The following is a 19050-nucleotide window of genomic DNA, read 5'->3' as shown; positions in this document are numbered from 1 at the left end:
TCAGTGGTATTAAGGACTGGGGTTTGTTCTCAAAGCTATATTCAAGTGACTTGCCCTGTTAGTGTTGATGGGAATGGTTTTGGAGGTTCTGTGATTGGGCTGCTTTCTGCTAGCTTGTTTGATAGTTCTTGATTGGGGTATTGTTTGCTTCTTGCTTATTGGTCTAGTATTGATCTTGATGTCAATCTCTGCTCATCTGGTTATTGATTGCTGTGCGGAAGTGTTTTGATCTTTTGTTCCCTTTTTTTTGGCTTATTATTTTTTCCTTTCAATGATATATAGATAAAACCTAGTTTGGGTTATGAAACAAAACAATCAAGCTCAGGGAGCCTCAAGGACCTCTTCTTTCAATCCTGAGCTCAAAAACTCTTCTCGATGGATGTCTGGCTACAATGTAAACTGCCCCAAAGTGAAGATTTGATTCTTTTCTATCCATTAATCCCCAAAACCCTAATCCCCCACAACATTACCATTTCTGTAATTATAAACTAAATTTGAACCTTGTATTCAGGAATTGCATAGTCTTACAAAAGGATGAATAGCTTTCTTATAACCTGGAAGGGCAGGACAAACACTTTTAGTGTTTATTATGTCCAGACATTTGAGATCTTCAATTGTTTTAAAGGACACAAAAAGGGTTATGCCACCAGAATTCAGTATCCTCATCTTGAAGAATTGATTGGGCTGTCAAAAAGATAGCTGTAGGGTTGTGAGTGGCTGAATAATTACCCTATCCCTGTACAAATTGACTCAAATATAAATGGTAAAAAACAGCTAGACTTCACTGCTTTTAATACTTGAACACATACCAGCATCATTGGCATCATCCAGTTTAGGAATTCCTTTAATGCGAGTGTGCTTAACAGCAGAACATTTCTTATTTAGTTGTGTCTGGGCTTTAAATCTGACCCAGTTCAAAATACTTTCCACTATGCCGCAACTGATAGCCTAGAAAACAAAAGTGAAAAATGATATTGAAAGAATTCTAAATTGTTTCATGAGACTATCTTATTGCCGGATTGATTCACTTTTTGCTCAGAATTCCCAGAACAAATTATGAAGCAAACCTTTTAATACTCACCCCCTTGATGAACTTTTCACTAAATTTGCATGTTGACCCAAAACTCTTTGCTTGAAGAGTCATATTCTCCTTTGTTTGAGAGTCAAAGGTTGGGTTTTCAATCAGGCTGTTTATGAATACCCACATATGATTCTTCACCTGGAATTAAGAAGATAGTACATTTTTAGCAAACTGGTTGGCTATATTTCCCAAGCAACCTTGGCTACCAAATAATAAGTACCCAAACTGTCAGTATAGCTCTTGGAAAATGATGGAATCCATTTCCAAATGATTGCATAAGAATGTCTGCCAAAACAGATCCTGTTATCTTCAAAATGGATAGATTCTCAAACAAAGTAGCCCATCACTACACAAAACAAGCTAAAAGCAAGATTTGTTGGATGCAACAGTAAAGGCAGCATGTATTGGTTTAAAATGGTATACAGAATCAGAAAGCTAGATTATGCAAGGCTTTAGATTCAAAGACACAAATGTATTTTAGAGCATGTGAGAACAAACGGTGAAGAAAGTGCAGAGAAGAGCAACAAAGATGATTAGGGGACTGGAGACTAAAGCATGTGAAGAACGGTTGTAGAAACTGGGTATGTGTAGTTTAATAGAAAGAAGGACTAGGAGAGACATTATAGCAGTGTTCCAATATCTCAGGGGTTGCCACAAAGAAGTGGGAGTCAAACTATTCTCCAAAGCACCTGAGGGTAGAACAAGAAGCGATGGGTGGAAACTAATCAAGGAGAGAAGCAACTTAGAACTGAGGAGAAACTTCCTGACAGTTAGAACAATTAATCAGTGGAACAGCTTGCCTCCAGAAGTTGTGAATGCCCCAACACTGGAAGTCTTTAAGAAGATGTTGGATAGCTATTTGTCTGAAAAAAAAACACGGTATAGGGTTTCCTGCCTAGGCAGGGGGTTGGACTAGAAGACCTCCAAGGTCCCTTCCAACTCTGTTATTGTAAGTTGTCTGAAAATTTGTCAACACATATTTTCTTGGAATTATGTAGTAACTGCAGAATTACAAAAGATATGTTCATTTTAAGGAATAGACAAATGGTACATGAGTGTCTTCATGTGCTCCAAAGCTCTTTTTGCCTTCAAATCTGCAGTCCTAATAAAAGATATTTTGTAATTAAACCATATACAATTCCTATACTATAATTGAAAATATTACTTTATTTGCACACCATTTTGCCCAGCCTGTGTTTATTATTGGACCATATTGAGGACAGCTGGACAGAATCACTAAAGATTTAACTATTTTTTTTATAAGATGAAACGCATTGGAAACATTAAACATTTCAGTATGATTTTTCAATTGGAATAAGTATGAGATTCGTGAAAAAGAAACAATTGAGTTATACCTGGAAAGGCTTTACTCCAACTCCACCTTTGTTTTTTTTCTTTACTACATCTATGAGTTTGTTGACAATCTGGTCAGAAACATAGTCTACATGTCTGCCACCCTAGAAGAAAAGTCATGTTTAAAGGGGGTATTACATATATTTTGGCAATGCAGACATATCAAAGTATAAAAGTAGTTGTTAGTACAGTAACCTAAAATGGGGCATTGGTTCTTACCTGATACACCCCTTCTCTAGGCAGGTGGAGACAGCAGCCATGCGTGGGTTAACTTAGCCAGAACCTATAGGACTGAGTCTACTAAATGATGTCATCATCTCTGAAGAGTGTCCTCCCACTTTCTTGACGAAGGATAGGTAGACCGCTGTGCGATAGTCGACTGCTCTCATCCCTCTATGTTCAGCTGATCCCTCAAAAGTCCCTCCACGACCTAGGCCAGTCCCAGGAAGGGTGGGGATGGCTGCTGTCTCCATCTGCCTAGAGAAGGGGTGTATCAGGTAAGAACCAACGCCCCAATCTCCAAAGTTGGTGGAGACAGCAGCCATGCGTGAGACATACCAAACCTGTGCCTGTCCCTGGGTGGGTATGTGAGTGGCCTAGGCACTTGAGGAGGGGAGCACTTGCTGAAGCACATGTCGTCTGAAGGCTGCATCGGCTGATGTGTACCTATCCACCTTGTAGTGGCAGATAAATGGTGTCGGAGCAGTCCAAGTGGCTGCCCAGAAGATTTCCTCCAGAAGCCTGTGTGGAGCATGCAGCCGACGTTGCAGCGCTGTGCATAGAATGTGCGGTAATGTTGTCCGGAGGCGTGAGATGATGCATTAGATAAGCACGTGATATGGCTGATCTAATCCAGCGCCCAGCCATTGAGGAAGAGGCCTTAAGGCCTTTATTAGTAGGGTGGAAAGAGACAAAAAGGGCCTCGGTGCGTCTGAAGCTGGCAGTCTTGTCCACATATATTTTAAGGGCATGACGCACGTCTAGTGTGTGCCATTTGCGTTCGAGGGCATGAGTTGGCCTGGGACAGAAATTTGGAAGGGTCAGATCTTGAGACGGCGAGACGAGACAGAGGAAGCAATGGATTTTGAAGCGAAACGGGCAGCATCTGCAGTGTATTCCAGGGCCGCCTTAAGTTTGTTAATGTCTCTGCGAGCCCTGGAATCCCTGGGGGGAATTCTCTCTTGAAACTAAGCCATAGGAGGGCAGAGCGACTAAAGGAGGAGAATGAAGTTGCAGCACGAACAGCCCAATCTGTGGCCTGGTGTGGCTTAACAAGAGTCTGTTCAAGCCTGTTGTCCTCCGGGAGAAGAACTTCCTCAGGAGCAGCTGAGGCCGCATTAGGAGAGGACAAGGTCAAAATAAGTAAATCAATGGAGGTTACTCCATTGCCTTGGCAAGGTCAAGATCAACATTGTACAGGCGCTTGTCCAAAGTGGAGGGAAGAGGGCCTGTACCTGGAGACACCCACTGGCTCTGTACCATGTCTATGAAGAGGCTGCACGAGGGAATCACCTCCTTTTCCACCTTGGGCTGGATGAAGAGGGGATCAGTGATGTCCGTCTTGTCTGCCTCCGTGCCCTGATAAGTCTTGGGTGGAGGAATGCCAGCAATTTTCTTCGCCTTAAAAGAGGAGGTTTAAACAGAAGATAGCAGGTTTAAACAGACCAATAAATGTGAGTGGATCTGGAGGGAGACCATCGTCCTCAGAAAGATCTGAATCCCGGGCAGGGCGTTCCTCCTCCCCAAAAACAGAAGGTTGGCTGGAAGTACCAGGGAGATCATGCAAGGAAGAAGCTGAAAGGTCAAGATTCCTATGTCTGGAACTCGAAGAAGAGGACACGCGTGGGGTAGAATGGTTAGAAGACCTGTGTTTAAGATCCGCAGCTATGCCTCTCTCAATTGCATTGGATATGATAGCAGCCATATCAGGTGCGTAAGGTAGAGGCCTTAATGGCGGAGAGGCATCCTCCTGGGACAAGAGTTCTCCGTCTGGAGCAAGACTTCTGTCACCCTCCGACTCCTCCCCACTGCAGACCTGGTCGCCTGTGGCCCTGGCCTCCTGCAGCTGGATAACAGAAGTTGCAGGGGATAAATCGTCCTCTGAATCCGATGATAAGTCGGGAGGAGGGCTGGGCTCCATAGGCCTTTGGGGCTCTATGTGCTTGATTTTACTCCTGGCCTTCCTAGGAGGAGCTTGCGTGGCAGTATCGCCTCTGTCTGAAGAGGCGGTATTTGTAGCCCTGTAGCCGAGAAACCTTATCAGAGAGCTCATTGGAAGGAGCCAGTAAGGCAGGCCGGTGCCTATGCGCAGCGGAAGCGGAGCCCCTGGTTGAAGCATTCTGAGCCTGGACAGGCGGAGGAACCTGCAGATCTTGGGCTGGAGAAGACGCCATAGCAATACTTACGACCTTGCCGGGAGGATTCGCGCCTAAACAAAATGGCCACTGAGGCTGCAGAGCCTATGGGCCAGGCGGCACGAGACTGAGGAGGCCACGGTGTCAGGAGGGCGATAACTGGCCCTTGGAGAGTGCGGAGGCTTCAGTGGCACTCTGAGGTGGAGGTGGCGCTTGGGGCTGCAGCGGTGCTTGGTAGTGGTGTTTGTGGTGGTGGCGGCCTGTGGCGACAATTGGCAGTGATGAAATCCGCCCTTGCAGCGGTGGCGCTGGAAACTAGGTTCCTGGGGCAGCCGCAAATCCTCAAAGTGTCTGCCCAATAGTGGGGCCTCCAACAGCCAATGCCAGGCAGCGTTGAGAGGAAGGAGAGCAAGGAGGCTGCGAACCTCGGAAAGAGGTCTCGTGGCGGCGCCTTCCGTCAGAGCCCTGAAGGGCTGTTTGAAAGCCTTCGCTCCCTGAGGAGGAACCATCCTCGACGATACCTGTCTTTTCTTTTTTGTTATTTGGAGACAGGAATCCTTCCGAATTAATTCTCTTTGAAAAAAGGCCAATTAGAATAGTTTTAAAAAAGGAATTTAGAGTAGTAGGTTAGGAGTCAGTTAGCACAGCCAGTCCTGATCAAACTGAGTCTAAAAAAGCGAGAGGACATTCCTCAGAGACAAATACATCATTTAGTAGACTCAGTCCTATTGGTTCTGGCTGTGTTAACCCACGCATGGCTGCTGTCTCCACTAACTTTGGAAAATAGATTTAGACTTTTATTCTGTAAAATATCTGCTTTATTAGAAGTTGGCTATACAGGTACCGTATTTTTTGGAGTATAAGACGCATCAAGGTTTTGAAGAGGCAAATTAAAAAAAAAGGTAGATAGAGGGAGAGAAAGAGAAATAGAATAAGTAAGTAGAGAGAGAGAATAGTTAGGTAGATAGGTAGATAAAGGGATAGAGAGAGAAATATAGAAATACAGTAGGTAGGTTGATAGGTAGAGGGATAGAGAAATAGAGAGAAATACAGTAGATAGGTAAGGAGAGTGATTAGGTAGGTACAAGTGGTGGGTTTCAAAATATTTTGGAACCTATTCTGTAGGTGTGGCCTGTTTTGTGGGAGTGGCTTGGCGGTCATGTGACCAGGTGGGTGTGGCCAACTTGGAAAATGTGGTGAAATTCACTTAACGATGCTCTTGCTTAGCAACCAAAATTTTGGGCTCAATTGTGGTCATGTTTTCTTTCTTCTCTCTCTCCCACTTTCATTTTTTTCTTTTTCTGTCTTCCTCTCTCTCTGTGGCTTTGTCTCTCTCTACCTCCCTCCTTGTCATTTTCTCTTTGTCTATCTCTATTTCTCTCCTCCCTTCTTTCATCTGTCACTCTGTGTGTCTGCCTGCCTCTCACTTAATCACTCACTATCTCTCTCTCTGTCTGTCCCTCCCCCCCACACTCTCTCTCTCACACACATACCGTGGTCACCTTGTTGAGTGTTCCAATCATATCTGAAACATTCAACAACTGGCCTGCATTTATGTTTTTTTGTAGCATTCTGCAGTCATAGGACCAAAATATATGGTTAAAAATACCTGGCAGTGGCGTTTTTCCCTGGGGGGCTCCGCAGAACATTCCAAGACAAATGCCACCACGTCTGCCCTCTTCGGGGACAGGTCCTCTTCAGAAGGACGAGTTCCCGCTGGTCACCTTCCCATTCCTCATCTTCTGGTCACGGCTCCACGCCGTAGAAAACAGTTGCACGCCTGCCCCGCACAATTACAGCCCGGAGCAGGACCAAAGCCCCTCTCCCAACTGGCTCTTCCTCCTTTGGAGGGAAGCTTCTGCAGAAGCCCGGGTGAGTGAGAACAAGTTCCCGCCATTACAAAGTCTCTGAGGCTGTAATTGTACGGGCTATATGCACGCGCCTGTTTTCCAGTGTGGAGCCACAGCAAGGCTCTGGCTGGCGATGACACCAGAACCCATCCGGTAAGACGAAGAACGCGAGGGGAACACCTCCCCCCACGGATGGGCTCTGGACCAGTGGAGCCTCATCCTTCTGAAGAGGACCTGCCCTGAAAAGGAGAGATGTGGTAGCATCGGTGTTGGGATGTTCTGCGGAGCCCCGGAGGGAAAAACACCGCGGAGAATGGCTTTTTAAGCAGGCGGCTGTCAGAAGAGGGCAGCACGCCCCCATGGGCTGCCCTCTTCAGACAGCCGCCTTTTTTCCAATGGAGGGGGTGGGGAATGCACACATTTTCCTCCCTCTGCATGGATTTCCCACCCCCTATTGGTCCCCTTGTTGCTGGATCCGCCTTTGCTGAACCTGGCGTGGCGGCAGGACTCTTGCCACCGCTGAGAGGTTCACTGGCAGCCACTTTTTGTCATCGCCGCCGTGCTAGATTCTGCAAAGCAACTCCAGCAGCAATGGGACATGCTTGGGGAAGGGAGAGTCGGAACTGACTGCCTGGGATTGTGCTTCTGCCACTGCTGTGAAAATGTCTGTTTTCCAGCTGCAGAAGGGAAGGAAAGAACCTTCCCTCCCCCTTCAGAGAGCCCGTGCCCTTGGCTATCACATGCCTCCTTTCTTTCTCCGCCCGCGTGAGCAAAGATGGGCCACGAAACTGCCCACCCGCCCGCATTCAAACCAGCCCCTCCCCTCTTGTCTTTCGCCATGGGGTCTCTGGAGGGGGAGGGAAGGTTCTTCCCAAAGACAGGCTTTCCTTCCGTCCTGCGGCTGGCAACAGACATTTTCACAGCGGCGGCTGAAGCACAATCCTGGGCAGTCAGTTCTGGCTCTCCCTTCCCCAAGCATGTCCCGTTGTTGCTGGAGCCACTTTTGCTGAATCCGGCGCAGCAGCAGGACTCTTGCCATTGCTGAGAGCTTCGTTGGCAGCCGCTTCTTGCCATCACTGCCGCGCCAGAAAGAACCCGGTCTTTGAAAAGAACCTTCCCTCCTCCTCCAGAGAGCCCATGCTGGGAAAGGGGGTGGGCTGGTTTGAATGCGGAGGAGCAGGCGGTTTGGGGCCAGCACCTCCTTCGCTCATTCGGGAGGGCAGAGAAAGGAGGCTTGTGATAAAGCACCCATCCCCAAGGGTAAAGGGGAGCACCTTCACCCTTGGCTATTGCATGCCTCCTTTCTCCACCCACCCAAACTAGCAAAAAAGGCAGGCCACTAAACGGCCCGCATTCAAACCAGCCCATCTCCTCTCATTTGGCATGGGCTCTCTGGAGGGGGACGGAAGGTCTCTCCCAAGACCTGCTTCCCTTACCTCGCGGTGCAGTTCTGGGACGGCGGGATATTTTTTTTCTCGACAGTATGGGGACGTAGGCTTAACCCCTGCCTTCCTGCTGCCAGTCCAGCCCTGCGCAATCTCCCCACTGACATGGGGACACTCCCAGCTGCAGTTGGCATTCTCCTAGCGATCCTTCCTGGCTGCACCCCAGAGCATCACATGGCGGTGACATGTGGGCTGCTGAACAACCCAGGGCTTGCTCGGACTCCCAGAGATGATCGGCAGGAGAAAGCCAACTGCTGCTGGCAATGGGGCACAAAGGAGCAGCCGCCCAGTAGCTGCCGCGTCCCGTTGCAGGCACCCAGGGTGGCTTCGATGTCCCACCTCCTTGCTGCCTCCAGTCCCACGCAACATCCCTGCCAACTCAGACCTCAGAACACTCTGCTGGACGGCCTCTCCTTCGCGTCCTGTTGCCAGCTGCAGCCACGTCTCGGCAGGTGTTGTGTGCCCCCAGAGCAGTCACATGACAGTGGTGCGTGGGCTGCTGACCGTCCTAGGGCCCACCCACTTTTTTCTGGAGGGGGCAGGCAGAATTCCCCCCCACCTCCCCAGCAGCCTCTGCTGGGTGGGGAAAGGAAGTGAGTAGGCGGGGCAAGCATGATGTGGACAGGCGGGGCAAGCGAGCGAGTGAGGTGGGCAGGCGGCAGGGAGTATTCCTGTACTGCCTCACCGGACGAAGGGGTTCTAAAAGGAACAGTAAATTTGATGAACCCCTTCTGGTATACCGGTGTGAACTGGGAGTAACCCACCCCTGGTAGGTACGTAGGTAGATAGAAGGTGGTGGTGGGGGGGAAGAAATACAGTAGATAGGTAGGGAGAGAGAGTAGGTAGGTAGGTAGAGGGATAGAAAGAGAAATACAGTAGGTAGGTAGGTAGATAGGGAGAGGGAGGGAGGGAGAGGGAGGAAGAGAGAGAGAGGGAGGGAGAGAGAGAGGGAAGGTAGGTAGATGTTTCCAGATATATTTATCCATTTGCTGGAGAACGACTGTTGACTTACCTGAACGGTCCTTCTATGTGCACTGTGAGGGGAATCCAAGCATGGGTTAACTTTGTCCATTAGCCTAGAGACTGAGTTATGTAATTGTTAACCACCCCTCCTCTGACTGAATAGCCAGTTTTGTACGAAGTCCCAGCCGAATCAAGAAGTGAAACAATAGTCCGGAATGCCATAGTCTATGTGGCAGGTAAGTCTCTCCAGTCAGTAGTCAGACAGTCATAGTTGGTGCATGTCATATCCATGGAATGTCACATCTGTGAATGAAGTCTGAAACAAAGCCCGGACCAGCCGAAGCTGAGGGCGGGTTTGGATTCCCCTCACAGCGCACATAGAAGGACTGTTCAGGTAAGTCAACAGTCGTTCTGCTGTGCGCTGCTTGGGATATCCAAGCATGGGACATGCCAAAGTAATGAAAGTCAGGGGCGGGAGCCAGGCTGGTCAGGGTTCCCAGATGATGAGAGCACCCTCTGTAAGACCCGCCGCCCAAAGGAGGCTTCAGCCGAGGCGTACATATCCAGTTTATAATGTCTGATGAAGGCCGACGGCGATGACCAGGTTGCCGCCCTACAGATGTCCTCTACCAAGGCCTGTGTCGCCAAGCTGCTGTGATGGCAGCACTCCTGGTGGAATGGGGAGTGATGCGCCTGGGGACCGGTTGTGATTGGCTGTCGTAGGCAAGGGTGATGCAAACCTTCAACCAGTGACCAATGGTGTGTGCTGACACCTTTTATCCCATGGACGATGGCTGAAATGACAAAAACAGTGCCTCCGGCCTTCTGAACACCGCGGTGTGCTTCACATAGCGGCAAAGTACCCTGCGGACGTCCAAATGATGCCACTGACGCTCCCGTGGATGCGAAGGGTGGGGGCAGAAGTTGGGAAGGATGAGCTCCTGCGCCTGGTGGAACCAGGAGTTAACGTTCGGGAGGAAGGTCGGATGCAATCGCAGGACTACTTTGCTGGGATGAAAGATGCAGAGGTCCGCACGGACCGACAGCGCTGCCAGTTCGGACACCCACCTGGCCGATGTGATGGCCACTAGGAAAACGGTCTTGAGAGTCAGCAATCTGAGGCTGATCGAGCGAACGGGTTCGAATGGCTGCGCCGTGAAGGCCTTGAGTACCAGAGGTAGGTCCCAGGTAGGGTAGCGGTGTATTACTAGTGGCCTGAGGTTCGTTGCTCCCTTTAGGAATGCATGGACTCTTGGGTGCTGAGTCAGCGGACGACTGCCGCTAATCACTGTTGACAAGGCTGCGACCTGGCGGCACAGAGTGTTGGGCATAAGACCCTTGTCCAAACCCGTCTGCAAAAAGTCCAAGACTTGAGGTATTGATGCCTTGGTCGGGTCAGTGCCGGTCGTCCAACACCACCTACAGAAGGCCTGCCAGGTGGCCTTGTAGATGTGGGACGTGGATGGTCTCCGTGCCGTTTGGATTGTGTCGATGACCCCTTCTGAGAATCGTTGCTGGATCAAGATAGCCCGCTCATGTGCCAGGCGGCTAATTGCAGGAGCTGGGGGTTCGGGTGGAGGAGCGCCCCCTGGGAGAGATGGACCTGCCCATCCGGAATTCTCCAAGGCCTGGATACCGACAGATGGATGAAATCGGCGTACCACAGACGTGACCAAATTGGCGCGATCAGGAGACCCTCCGCCTGCTCCACCAGGATCTTCTGGATGACCAACGGGATGATTGGCAGTGGCAGGAAGGCGTACAGGAGCCCCTCTGGCCATGGGCTGCAGAGCGCATCAGTGCTCTCCGCCCCCGGTGTGTGGTATCTGGTGTAGAACCTCGGCAACTGGGAGTTGTGAGGTTGCGCAGAGGTCCACTTCGGGTTGGCCGAATCTTCGGGAGATCTCCTGGAATAGTTGGGTGGAGGCGCCACTCCGCCTGATCCACCGTAGCCCTGCTCAGCCAATCCGCCTGCGTGTTGGCTGAGCCTGATATGTGTTCCGCACTGATGGATAATAGCCGGTTCTCTGCCCAGTGGTGGAGCCTCTCCACCTCTAACATCAGGGACCTGGACCGCGTGCCTCCCTGGCGGTTGATATGAGCCTTGGAGGCCACATTGTTGGTTAGAATTAGGACGTGGCTGCCTGTCACCAGGTGTCTGAATTTGTGGAGGGCTAGGCGGATGGTTCGCAGCATAGCCTTATCGAGTGCTGTTTGGGGCAAAAAACGACCCATTTTTTGCTCATTTCTGTGAGGCTCTCTGAAAGCCTCCGTAAGGGTATGCACGGCTATTTTGGTGAAGGGCGAAGGGCTTCGGGAGGCAAAAAATGCTGTATTCGATATATAAGACGCACCCAGATTTTCAGCCTCATTTTGAGGCAAAAGGTACGTCTTATACTCCGAAAAATACGGACTGTATTTGGTTAATCATGATTTTGGTAGTTCTCAACTTATGATAATTGAGTCCAACATTTCTGTTGCTAAGTGACATATTTGTTAAGTGAGTTGGCCCCATTTTACAATATTTATTGCCATCGTTGTTAAATTAATCACTGTAGTTGTTAGTCAGATTAGTCATGAAGGTGTAAAAGGGGATCACATGACCCTGGGACACTATAACTATCATAAATATGAGTCAATTGCCCAGGCACCTGCATTTTGGTTACATGTCCATGGGGATGCTACAACAGTTGTGTGAAAACTGGTTATGTCACTTTTCAGTGCATGCAGTGGTATTTGTACAAACTGTTTTTAATTGAGGACTACCTATATTTGTTGCTCTACTTAATCATTTATTGCTTTATAATCTTCATTACAATTTCTCTACATTGTTAATTAGTTTCAAAGAAAAACTTAAGAAAAAATAACTGCCAACCCCAAAAAGTCTACAACTTGAGGTCATTTCAATTAATTCTCTTGAGATCATATTACATTACATAATCTATGTATTTTAGTTCTAAACTATAGGAAGAGTAGTTTTAATAAATACAAGATGCAGAATTGCTTATTTTATATATCATGGAGTATATCTTTAACAATTATAATTCAGATACTTAAGTAAAATTTCAGTCTTTCAAAAATATTCAAAGTAAAAAAAAAGCTGCAAGTCTTCTACAATAGATGCCTAGTAAGAAAACTTTATTTTCTTCACTGAATGCTTCGATGAAGTATTTTTAGATTGCAGATTCACAAAAGCCCTGTATACGTTTGTAACTGTTTACCTTAGTTGTAGCAATGCTATTGACGAAGCTAACTTGTTGGAAGCCCCTTTCACTCATGGTTAGACACACTTCCCACCGGTCATTAACTTCTTCATGGATTACTTTTAGTTGATTGCCAGTTTCATCCACCTTATCTTTTAAGTACATATCTACGTAACTACGGAATCCTTTGACCTACAGAGGAGATAAGTGCAAATATTTCTACATTAAAAAAAAAGTTGCATTGGCTGTTAACATGTTAAAGGAAAGGGCCAGCAAATTCTGCACACCAGCAGTTGTTTTTGCCCATTTTAGTAACTCACAGGTAACTTCTTTCCATTTAAGAACACGTTGATATTTTTAGCTGATCCTGCAATATCATAGGCTCTGCGAGACATAAGAGCCACAGTATCTTTATCCAATACAGTCATTTTAAATTTGGACAGGTCAGGCTGGAAAGTAACACATGTAAAGTCATCACCATCAAAATGCTTCAGTTTTGTCTCTCCTGCTTTAGTCATATTGTTAGTCCAAGTCTGCAAAGGAATTAAGACCAATAGAATTTTTAGGTACATTGGAGGGAGAATACATTTCTTCTACAAAATACAGTTCCTAGACTTATAGACTTAAGTCTAGACAATCTAGACTTAAAATCTATGTGGCTTGTTGGCCCAAACTATTTTGATTTCACCACTTATGCTTATCACTAAATTTTTAAGATATGCTTATCAGGAAGTATTGAGATGTTGAAATAGATTTTAAATGAAATATGAAACAAATTTAGGAGCTGATAAAATAAAGCTTGGGGCCTGTGTTTTAAAAAAAGCGAAATCATTTTTTTGTGCAAAGTTTCATATACCTGTTTAAAAAGCTTCTTATATTCTTTGCATGCTGTTTCCACTGTAAATTTGGTACTGAATATATTGCACAGCTTTGCACCATAACCATTTCGGCCACCTGGAAAAATATTAATTGTACATAATAATATTGTTACACTGAAGAGATACACATTTCAGTTACAGGGTACATATTGTCAATTCATAATCCCCCACTAAAATCAATATAATATTTTACAAATAAGCATGCATGCAGTGGTATTTATACAAAGAATTGGTAAGGCACTCCATATCCTCGTGCAGAAAAAATGTATGGTCACATTTTTGTAAAGAGAGAGTGCTGCTTGCTCCTTTACAAAGAAAGGTGAAAGGATGAAGATGGGGCAGTTCTCTACCTATCTCTATCTGTCTCTACAATAAGACAAATGGTAAAAATTAATTTTAAATAATCCACATTTTCTTATCTCTTATTTAGTTACTACTCAATACAGTGCATGCAACAAAAATTAGTAAGAGGCTTCACTTATTTATGATTTATCACTTATTTATGATTGGAATATAAAAACAACATATATGGAAAAAATGATTTCCTGATCATTCACATCTTGCTGTTCTGTAGAAACATAAATGTAAAATTTTAGATGCAATTATTTTCACGAGAGTCAATTAAAGATTTTAAAAAGTGACTGCTTTGCAGTTTTTTCCTGACCTGTGACTTTCTTCTCATCATCATCATAGTTGCTGGAAGTTAAAAGATGTCCAAAAATAAGAGCTGGCACATACATTTTTTCTACTTGATGTTCTACAATAGGGATTCCTTTCCCATTATTCCACACGGAGATTGTATTATTCTCCCTAGAAAGAGAAGATTCAACTGATATTCAAAGAACTGCAAACTTGTGTCTCCCGATTAAAACAAAATATGCTAGTACTCACTGAATGATAGGCAACTCTCAACAGCAAATTCAATTACACTAAATGTGATCAGAAAGTCAAACTTTATGCTAATCATTACACTACTATTTAACTTTACTTTGTCATTGTATGTATATACACATACACATACAACGAAATTCACAGCTATGTAAAGCTACAAGAATACAGATTCAGTTTCAGAAAAATGCATATCTCCTTCCCAATGAACAAATCTGCAATGGAAGTAAAAAAATATTAAATAATTAAAACAACACTTACGGGTCAATTGTAACTTTGATACAAGACATATTCTTATCTCTCTGTTTGTTATCAGAAGCATTGACTAAAAGAAAGCAATACATTTTTTTAGTGATTGGTAACATTTGCAAGTTAAAACTCTTGATTTAGTCTTCAGTTTATGCAATACTTAATTTCAACAAATTTTGCCAAAGATCAAGCATTTTGCTGCCTTTTAAAAAAGCTAATTCATTGCAATACCTTTGTATATTGTTATTCATCAACTATGGCTCTAAAAACATATCCTCATAAAATGCTTGATGTCCTCACTATGACAGCATTTTATTCATGTCAACATACCTAGTATTTCATCGAAGATTTTATAAAGACCAGGAACAAAGGTGACATCCCTGCAATTCAATCCTTCATCTTCATCAAATACCCACATTTGCTAAGAAGAAAAAAGTAATTTTATCTGCTGCAAAATTTTGAGGTACCTTGAAATATATACTATAATCAGTGTACTAATTTTAATGTTTCATAAAAACCTGCTTTTTGAAAAGCATACTTTTCAGTTTTCATAAATTTACAGCCAATTGTGTTCACATTAATCATAAATGGTTTGTAATGTATTTTCTATATAAGAAAATTATAAACTATTTGGCTGATAAAATATAGTTTCCCAAGGAAAATGTTAATTATAATTTTAATTTGATAGCACATTACAAAGTACTTTGGGAGTCTTTGCCCCAAACAGAATATTTTTTTACCTGAGTTACTTGCTCCACAGATCCAATGTATGTATCAGGTCGAAGCAATATATGCTCCAATTGAGATTTCTTTTGATAGATTCTTTCAACAGACAACCTCTTCTTTGAATTCTCATTCTTTATCTTTTTCACTTTGGGATTCACATCAACAACCTCAATGGAAATAAAGCAAGAAAAATTGCAAGGAGAAATTCACTGAGTGCCTACCTGTTTGTAATAGGAACTCAGATGGGACTGAAATACATAGAACATAAATAGCAGAGCTAAATGTTGAATGAACAAAATAAACTGAGTGTGTAAGGAAGTACATGTTACTGGAGGTCAGCTCCAGATTAAATATCTTAGTTGGCTGGTATTACAGGAAATAAACATTGTACAAAACCAGCTTCACACTGAAAAGTGTCCAATGGCATACTGCAAAGTCCATTCTGTGTCCTGTACTGCCCACATAAAAAGGTCAAATGTAATCTTATGCTGCTTCCTCCTTCAGGGCTAATATGATTGGTTCAATGGTGATCCCCAGGAGCGCTCTGTAGGACAATGCACAGGGGAAATAGGACTATTCTTAATAGTGAGCGATTAAACATCCTGCCCTTCAGGATAAGAACTGCACCAGCTTCCTATCCTGGCTCTATAAATTGGCTTGGGTACTCAATGAGGGAGTTGTATTCTGGAGATAGCTGCTAGATGGACAGTAGACTCCATCTCTTGACCTAGCTCTCTGCTCCCACTTACCATCTTTTTTAGTAGCTGCATCAATATATTTTTCTTTTTCCTTATTATTCTATTATTTTACTTTTGTTTACTTTTAATTTTTTTTTTGCTGTTTTAAATGATTGTAAGCTGCTTAGAGCAGCCCTAGGGTGAGATAGGCAGCAAATTTAGTTAATTAACTGCAACACTAAAGCTGATCAGAAATGAAGACAAATATACATGTCCCAGACAATATTGCAGGAGCCAATCTGGATCTATCACTGGGATTTGTATTCCAAGCTTTCAGACTCATCCTGGAGGCCATCTTCAAGGAATTCTAGGGGCTCCAGCGTGAGTCTGAAAGATTGGAATACAATACCTTTGGTCCCAATAAACCAACTTGGGTTGGATCCTGCAACTAAAGCTGATGTTCAATTGCATCATCAGAATCTAGTTGCCTTAAAAGCTCCTGGCCTATTTAGCATGCTTGTAGTTTATCTGTGCCTCCATGTAGCATAGGTGGCAAGTTGATTGCCTCCCACTTGGAAATTTCCTGTCTGCAAGCTGATTGTGGTCAAATTATTCCCCACTCTACAGTGTAATTCATCTGTCTTTAAAAAGATTTCTATTCCTTTAATGGAGCTGAAAGGGGGGGAAAAAGTCTGTTAGAAGTCAGACTTGAGACTGAATAAAAATAGTTTCCTTCAAAAAATATCAGAAGTTTGAAATTTCCTTCCACTTTCTAGAAGAGGTGGACTTAACAGTTTCAGGTTGATCTGATCTTTTATAATGCACAAACTTAGCAAATTGTAAAATAGGCTTAAACAATGTGGGTATACCTATTCAGAAAGCGAACAACTTAGTCATAGGTTTAAAGTGATCCAAGTAAATATGTAACACCCACATCAGATAATATAGATGGGGTTTTAAGGGGCAAGTAGAAATGGTGGGGGGGGAAAGGGTAGTTCCTTAGAAAGCCTTCATCAGATAAATTACACCCAGAAGCTCTACTATAACCAGTGCATTTTACTTTGCAGAAATGTTGCATAGGTATATTGAGGTGCGCCCATAATACTCATATTGATGTTTTCTGAACTAGTTGTTTCTTAGTGATCTTAAATTCAGTCCCATGTGAAATGCATTGCAATAATCCACGGGCAAGGGTGGCCAAGACATGAGTAATTAGGAAGTAGGGTACCTTTTGTTTAGGAAATAGTGCAATTGGCATATCAGATAAATTTGGGCAAAAGTCTAGCTGTTATTGCTCTTCAGTATAAGCTTTTGCAAACTGAACCTCCCTCCATCGGAGCGATTAACTATAGTTTATGAAAACGGAGGCTAACTTTTATATTTCAACGGATATGGCCCATATACGATGACCTGGATCCTACCTGTAACATTCAGGAGGTCAGCATCCCTTAAACCACCTTGACATGCCCATCAATCAATGGAGTCGTAATTTCAGTATAGCTCAAACGAACCAACTGATGCTAATCAATTTCAAGGTAGACCAAAACAAAAGGGAGAGAATCGCGTCAAAGAATCGCGCCTTTTAAATTGCTTTTGGAACACCATGAGGAGAAAGGAGGGAGGCTCAAGGCAGACCGAAAGGCTTACCTTGAGCGGGGAGCAGTTGAGATCCATTGTGGCTGCAGAGGCGGGAAGAAAAGCGGGTGGGGAAATCTGGTTTCCGCAAAAAAAAAAAAGTCAAACCGAGGAAGAAAAGGGAATATCAGCGCCTCAAAATATCAGGCGCTGGCTGAGGCAGTAGGGGGAAAGGTTTGCGACGAGAAGATCCGCCACCGTCTTCTTCCCGCCAGCCGTTCTCCAACCGCCGTTCTTCAACCGCCTCCCGCGCACTTTGCTCGCACAACGTCCGAGAACCATGAGCCAAGACCACTTCTAGTTGACTCGGGGTTCAAAAAACACGGTTCAACCCGCCAAAACGCATCACCAATCAACGAAGAAGGCCTGGACGCCTGACCAATCGTTGCCGAGGACAAGAGCCGAACGAAAGGTGGGTGGGACGTTTGCCCAGCCAATAGAGGCAACGCTAGAACATTCAAAAATACTTTTTAAAAAAAGAGTTCCTGTGTAAGCGACGTTCTTCGGACGTCGTGATACTTAAGAGCGTTTATTGGCGTTTATGTGGGCCAATAGGAGTCTGGTACTGGAACAATGCCTAGCATGCGACTTTGTTTGCAAATTAGTCGCACTAGGAAATGCTTAAAAGTGTATTCTGTTGGCACACGTAAAACACTTCTTTCCCCTATACTTGAGGCAGCGATTAATGTAAAATAAGTAATCTAGGAGTGTAAAGAATAGATCGGTCTTAGAAAATGGATCCTAACAACTATATTAACCAAATCGAAGAAAGAGCAGATTTAATTTTAACGTTTTACTACTTTCGGAGTGAGATCCTTAGGTTCGTTGCAACCGGTCTGTCCCACTTGCTATCTTTTATATATATACACACACACACACACACATATATATATATATATATATTGTTTTACTTGTGAACTGCCCAGAGTCATTGCGACTTGGGTTGCATACACATTTAAATAATAATGCTTATGGAAAAAGAAATTTGTTATGACATCATGATTGGAGCCCTTGGAGCAATGCCTAAAGGACTCCTTCAATATTTTGAACATTTTGAATTTTTCGAATCAACATTTCAATTAAAAAAAACCTGCTAGAAACCTGCTATATTTTTTGACATTACCTTAATAATTCTTAAGTCTTTGGTTAGGACATGAATTATTAGCCTGTCACCAGTCTTGGAATATGGATTTAATTGTTTATTTATTTATTTATTTATTTCTTAGATTTTTAGACCGCCCCCTCTCCCAAAAAGGGACTCGGGGCGGTGTACAGTCGATGCAAATAAAATACAGTCATAACAATAAAATACATTTAAATACATTTGGAGGGGGAGATAGGCTGTACAAGAAATAAATATATTCTAACCCTAAAAACATCCCAATTAAAACCCCAAACCCAATTAAAATAAAATAGATCCCCGGGAGGTAAAAACTAAGAAAGTGCCAGGCCAGCTGATTGAAATAGGTGAGTCTTTAACTTTTGACGGAAGGAACGGAGGTCGGTGGTAGTTCGAATGTCTGGGGGGAGGTCATTCCAGAGGGTTGGGCCCATCACAGAGAAGGACCTACTCCTAGGTGTCGCACGCTGGCATTGCCTAGCGGACGGCACCAGGAGGAGCCCCGGCCCTGTGTGAGCGAATAGGTCGCAGGGACGTGTGTGGTAGGATGCGATCCTGCAGATAACTAGGTCCTATGCCATGGAGCGCTTTAAAGATGGTGATCAATACCTTGAAACGCACCCGAAAG

At 44.5% G+C, this 19050-nt stretch overlaps 1 protein-coding gene across 2 annotated transcripts in view; it reads right to left on the bottom strand.

The window, feature by feature from the left end:
• The window catches only part of TOP2A (DNA topoisomerase II alpha), a 48059-nt gene extending 30413 nt beyond the window's left edge, over window positions 1-17646 (bottom strand). For both annotated transcript variants that reach the window (XM_081932101.1, XM_081932102.1), the window contains exons 1-11: window positions 17315-17646; window positions 15005-15157; window positions 14595-14685; window positions 14277-14340; window positions 13792-13937; window positions 13106-13203; window positions 12570-12782; window positions 12268-12441; window positions 2437-2538; window positions 1082-1219; window positions 810-948 (exon numbers count right to left, since the gene is read on the bottom strand). In XM_081932101.1, the coding sequence (XP_081788227.1) occupies window positions 810-948; window positions 1082-1219; window positions 2437-2538; window positions 12268-12441; window positions 12570-12782; window positions 13106-13203; window positions 13792-13937; window positions 14277-14340; window positions 14595-14685; window positions 15005-15157; window positions 17315-17341 (1345 nt within the window). In that variant the 5' untranslated portion in view covers window positions 17342-17646. The remainder of the gene's footprint in view (window positions 1-809; window positions 949-1081; window positions 1220-2436; window positions 2539-12267; window positions 12442-12569; window positions 12783-13105; window positions 13204-13791; window positions 13938-14276; window positions 14341-14594; window positions 14686-15004; window positions 15158-17314) is intronic.
• Window positions 17647-19050: the final 1404 nt, after the last annotated feature.

The sequence above is a fragment of the Natrix helvetica genome (genome assembly GCF_964273705.1).
Source record: "Natrix helvetica genome assembly, chromosome: Z".
NCBI lineage: Eukaryota > Metazoa > Chordata > Lepidosauria > Squamata > Natricidae > Natrix > Natrix helvetica.
Note: the sequence above shows the minus strand (reverse complement) of the source record. Positions and strands in the feature narration are given on the sequence as shown.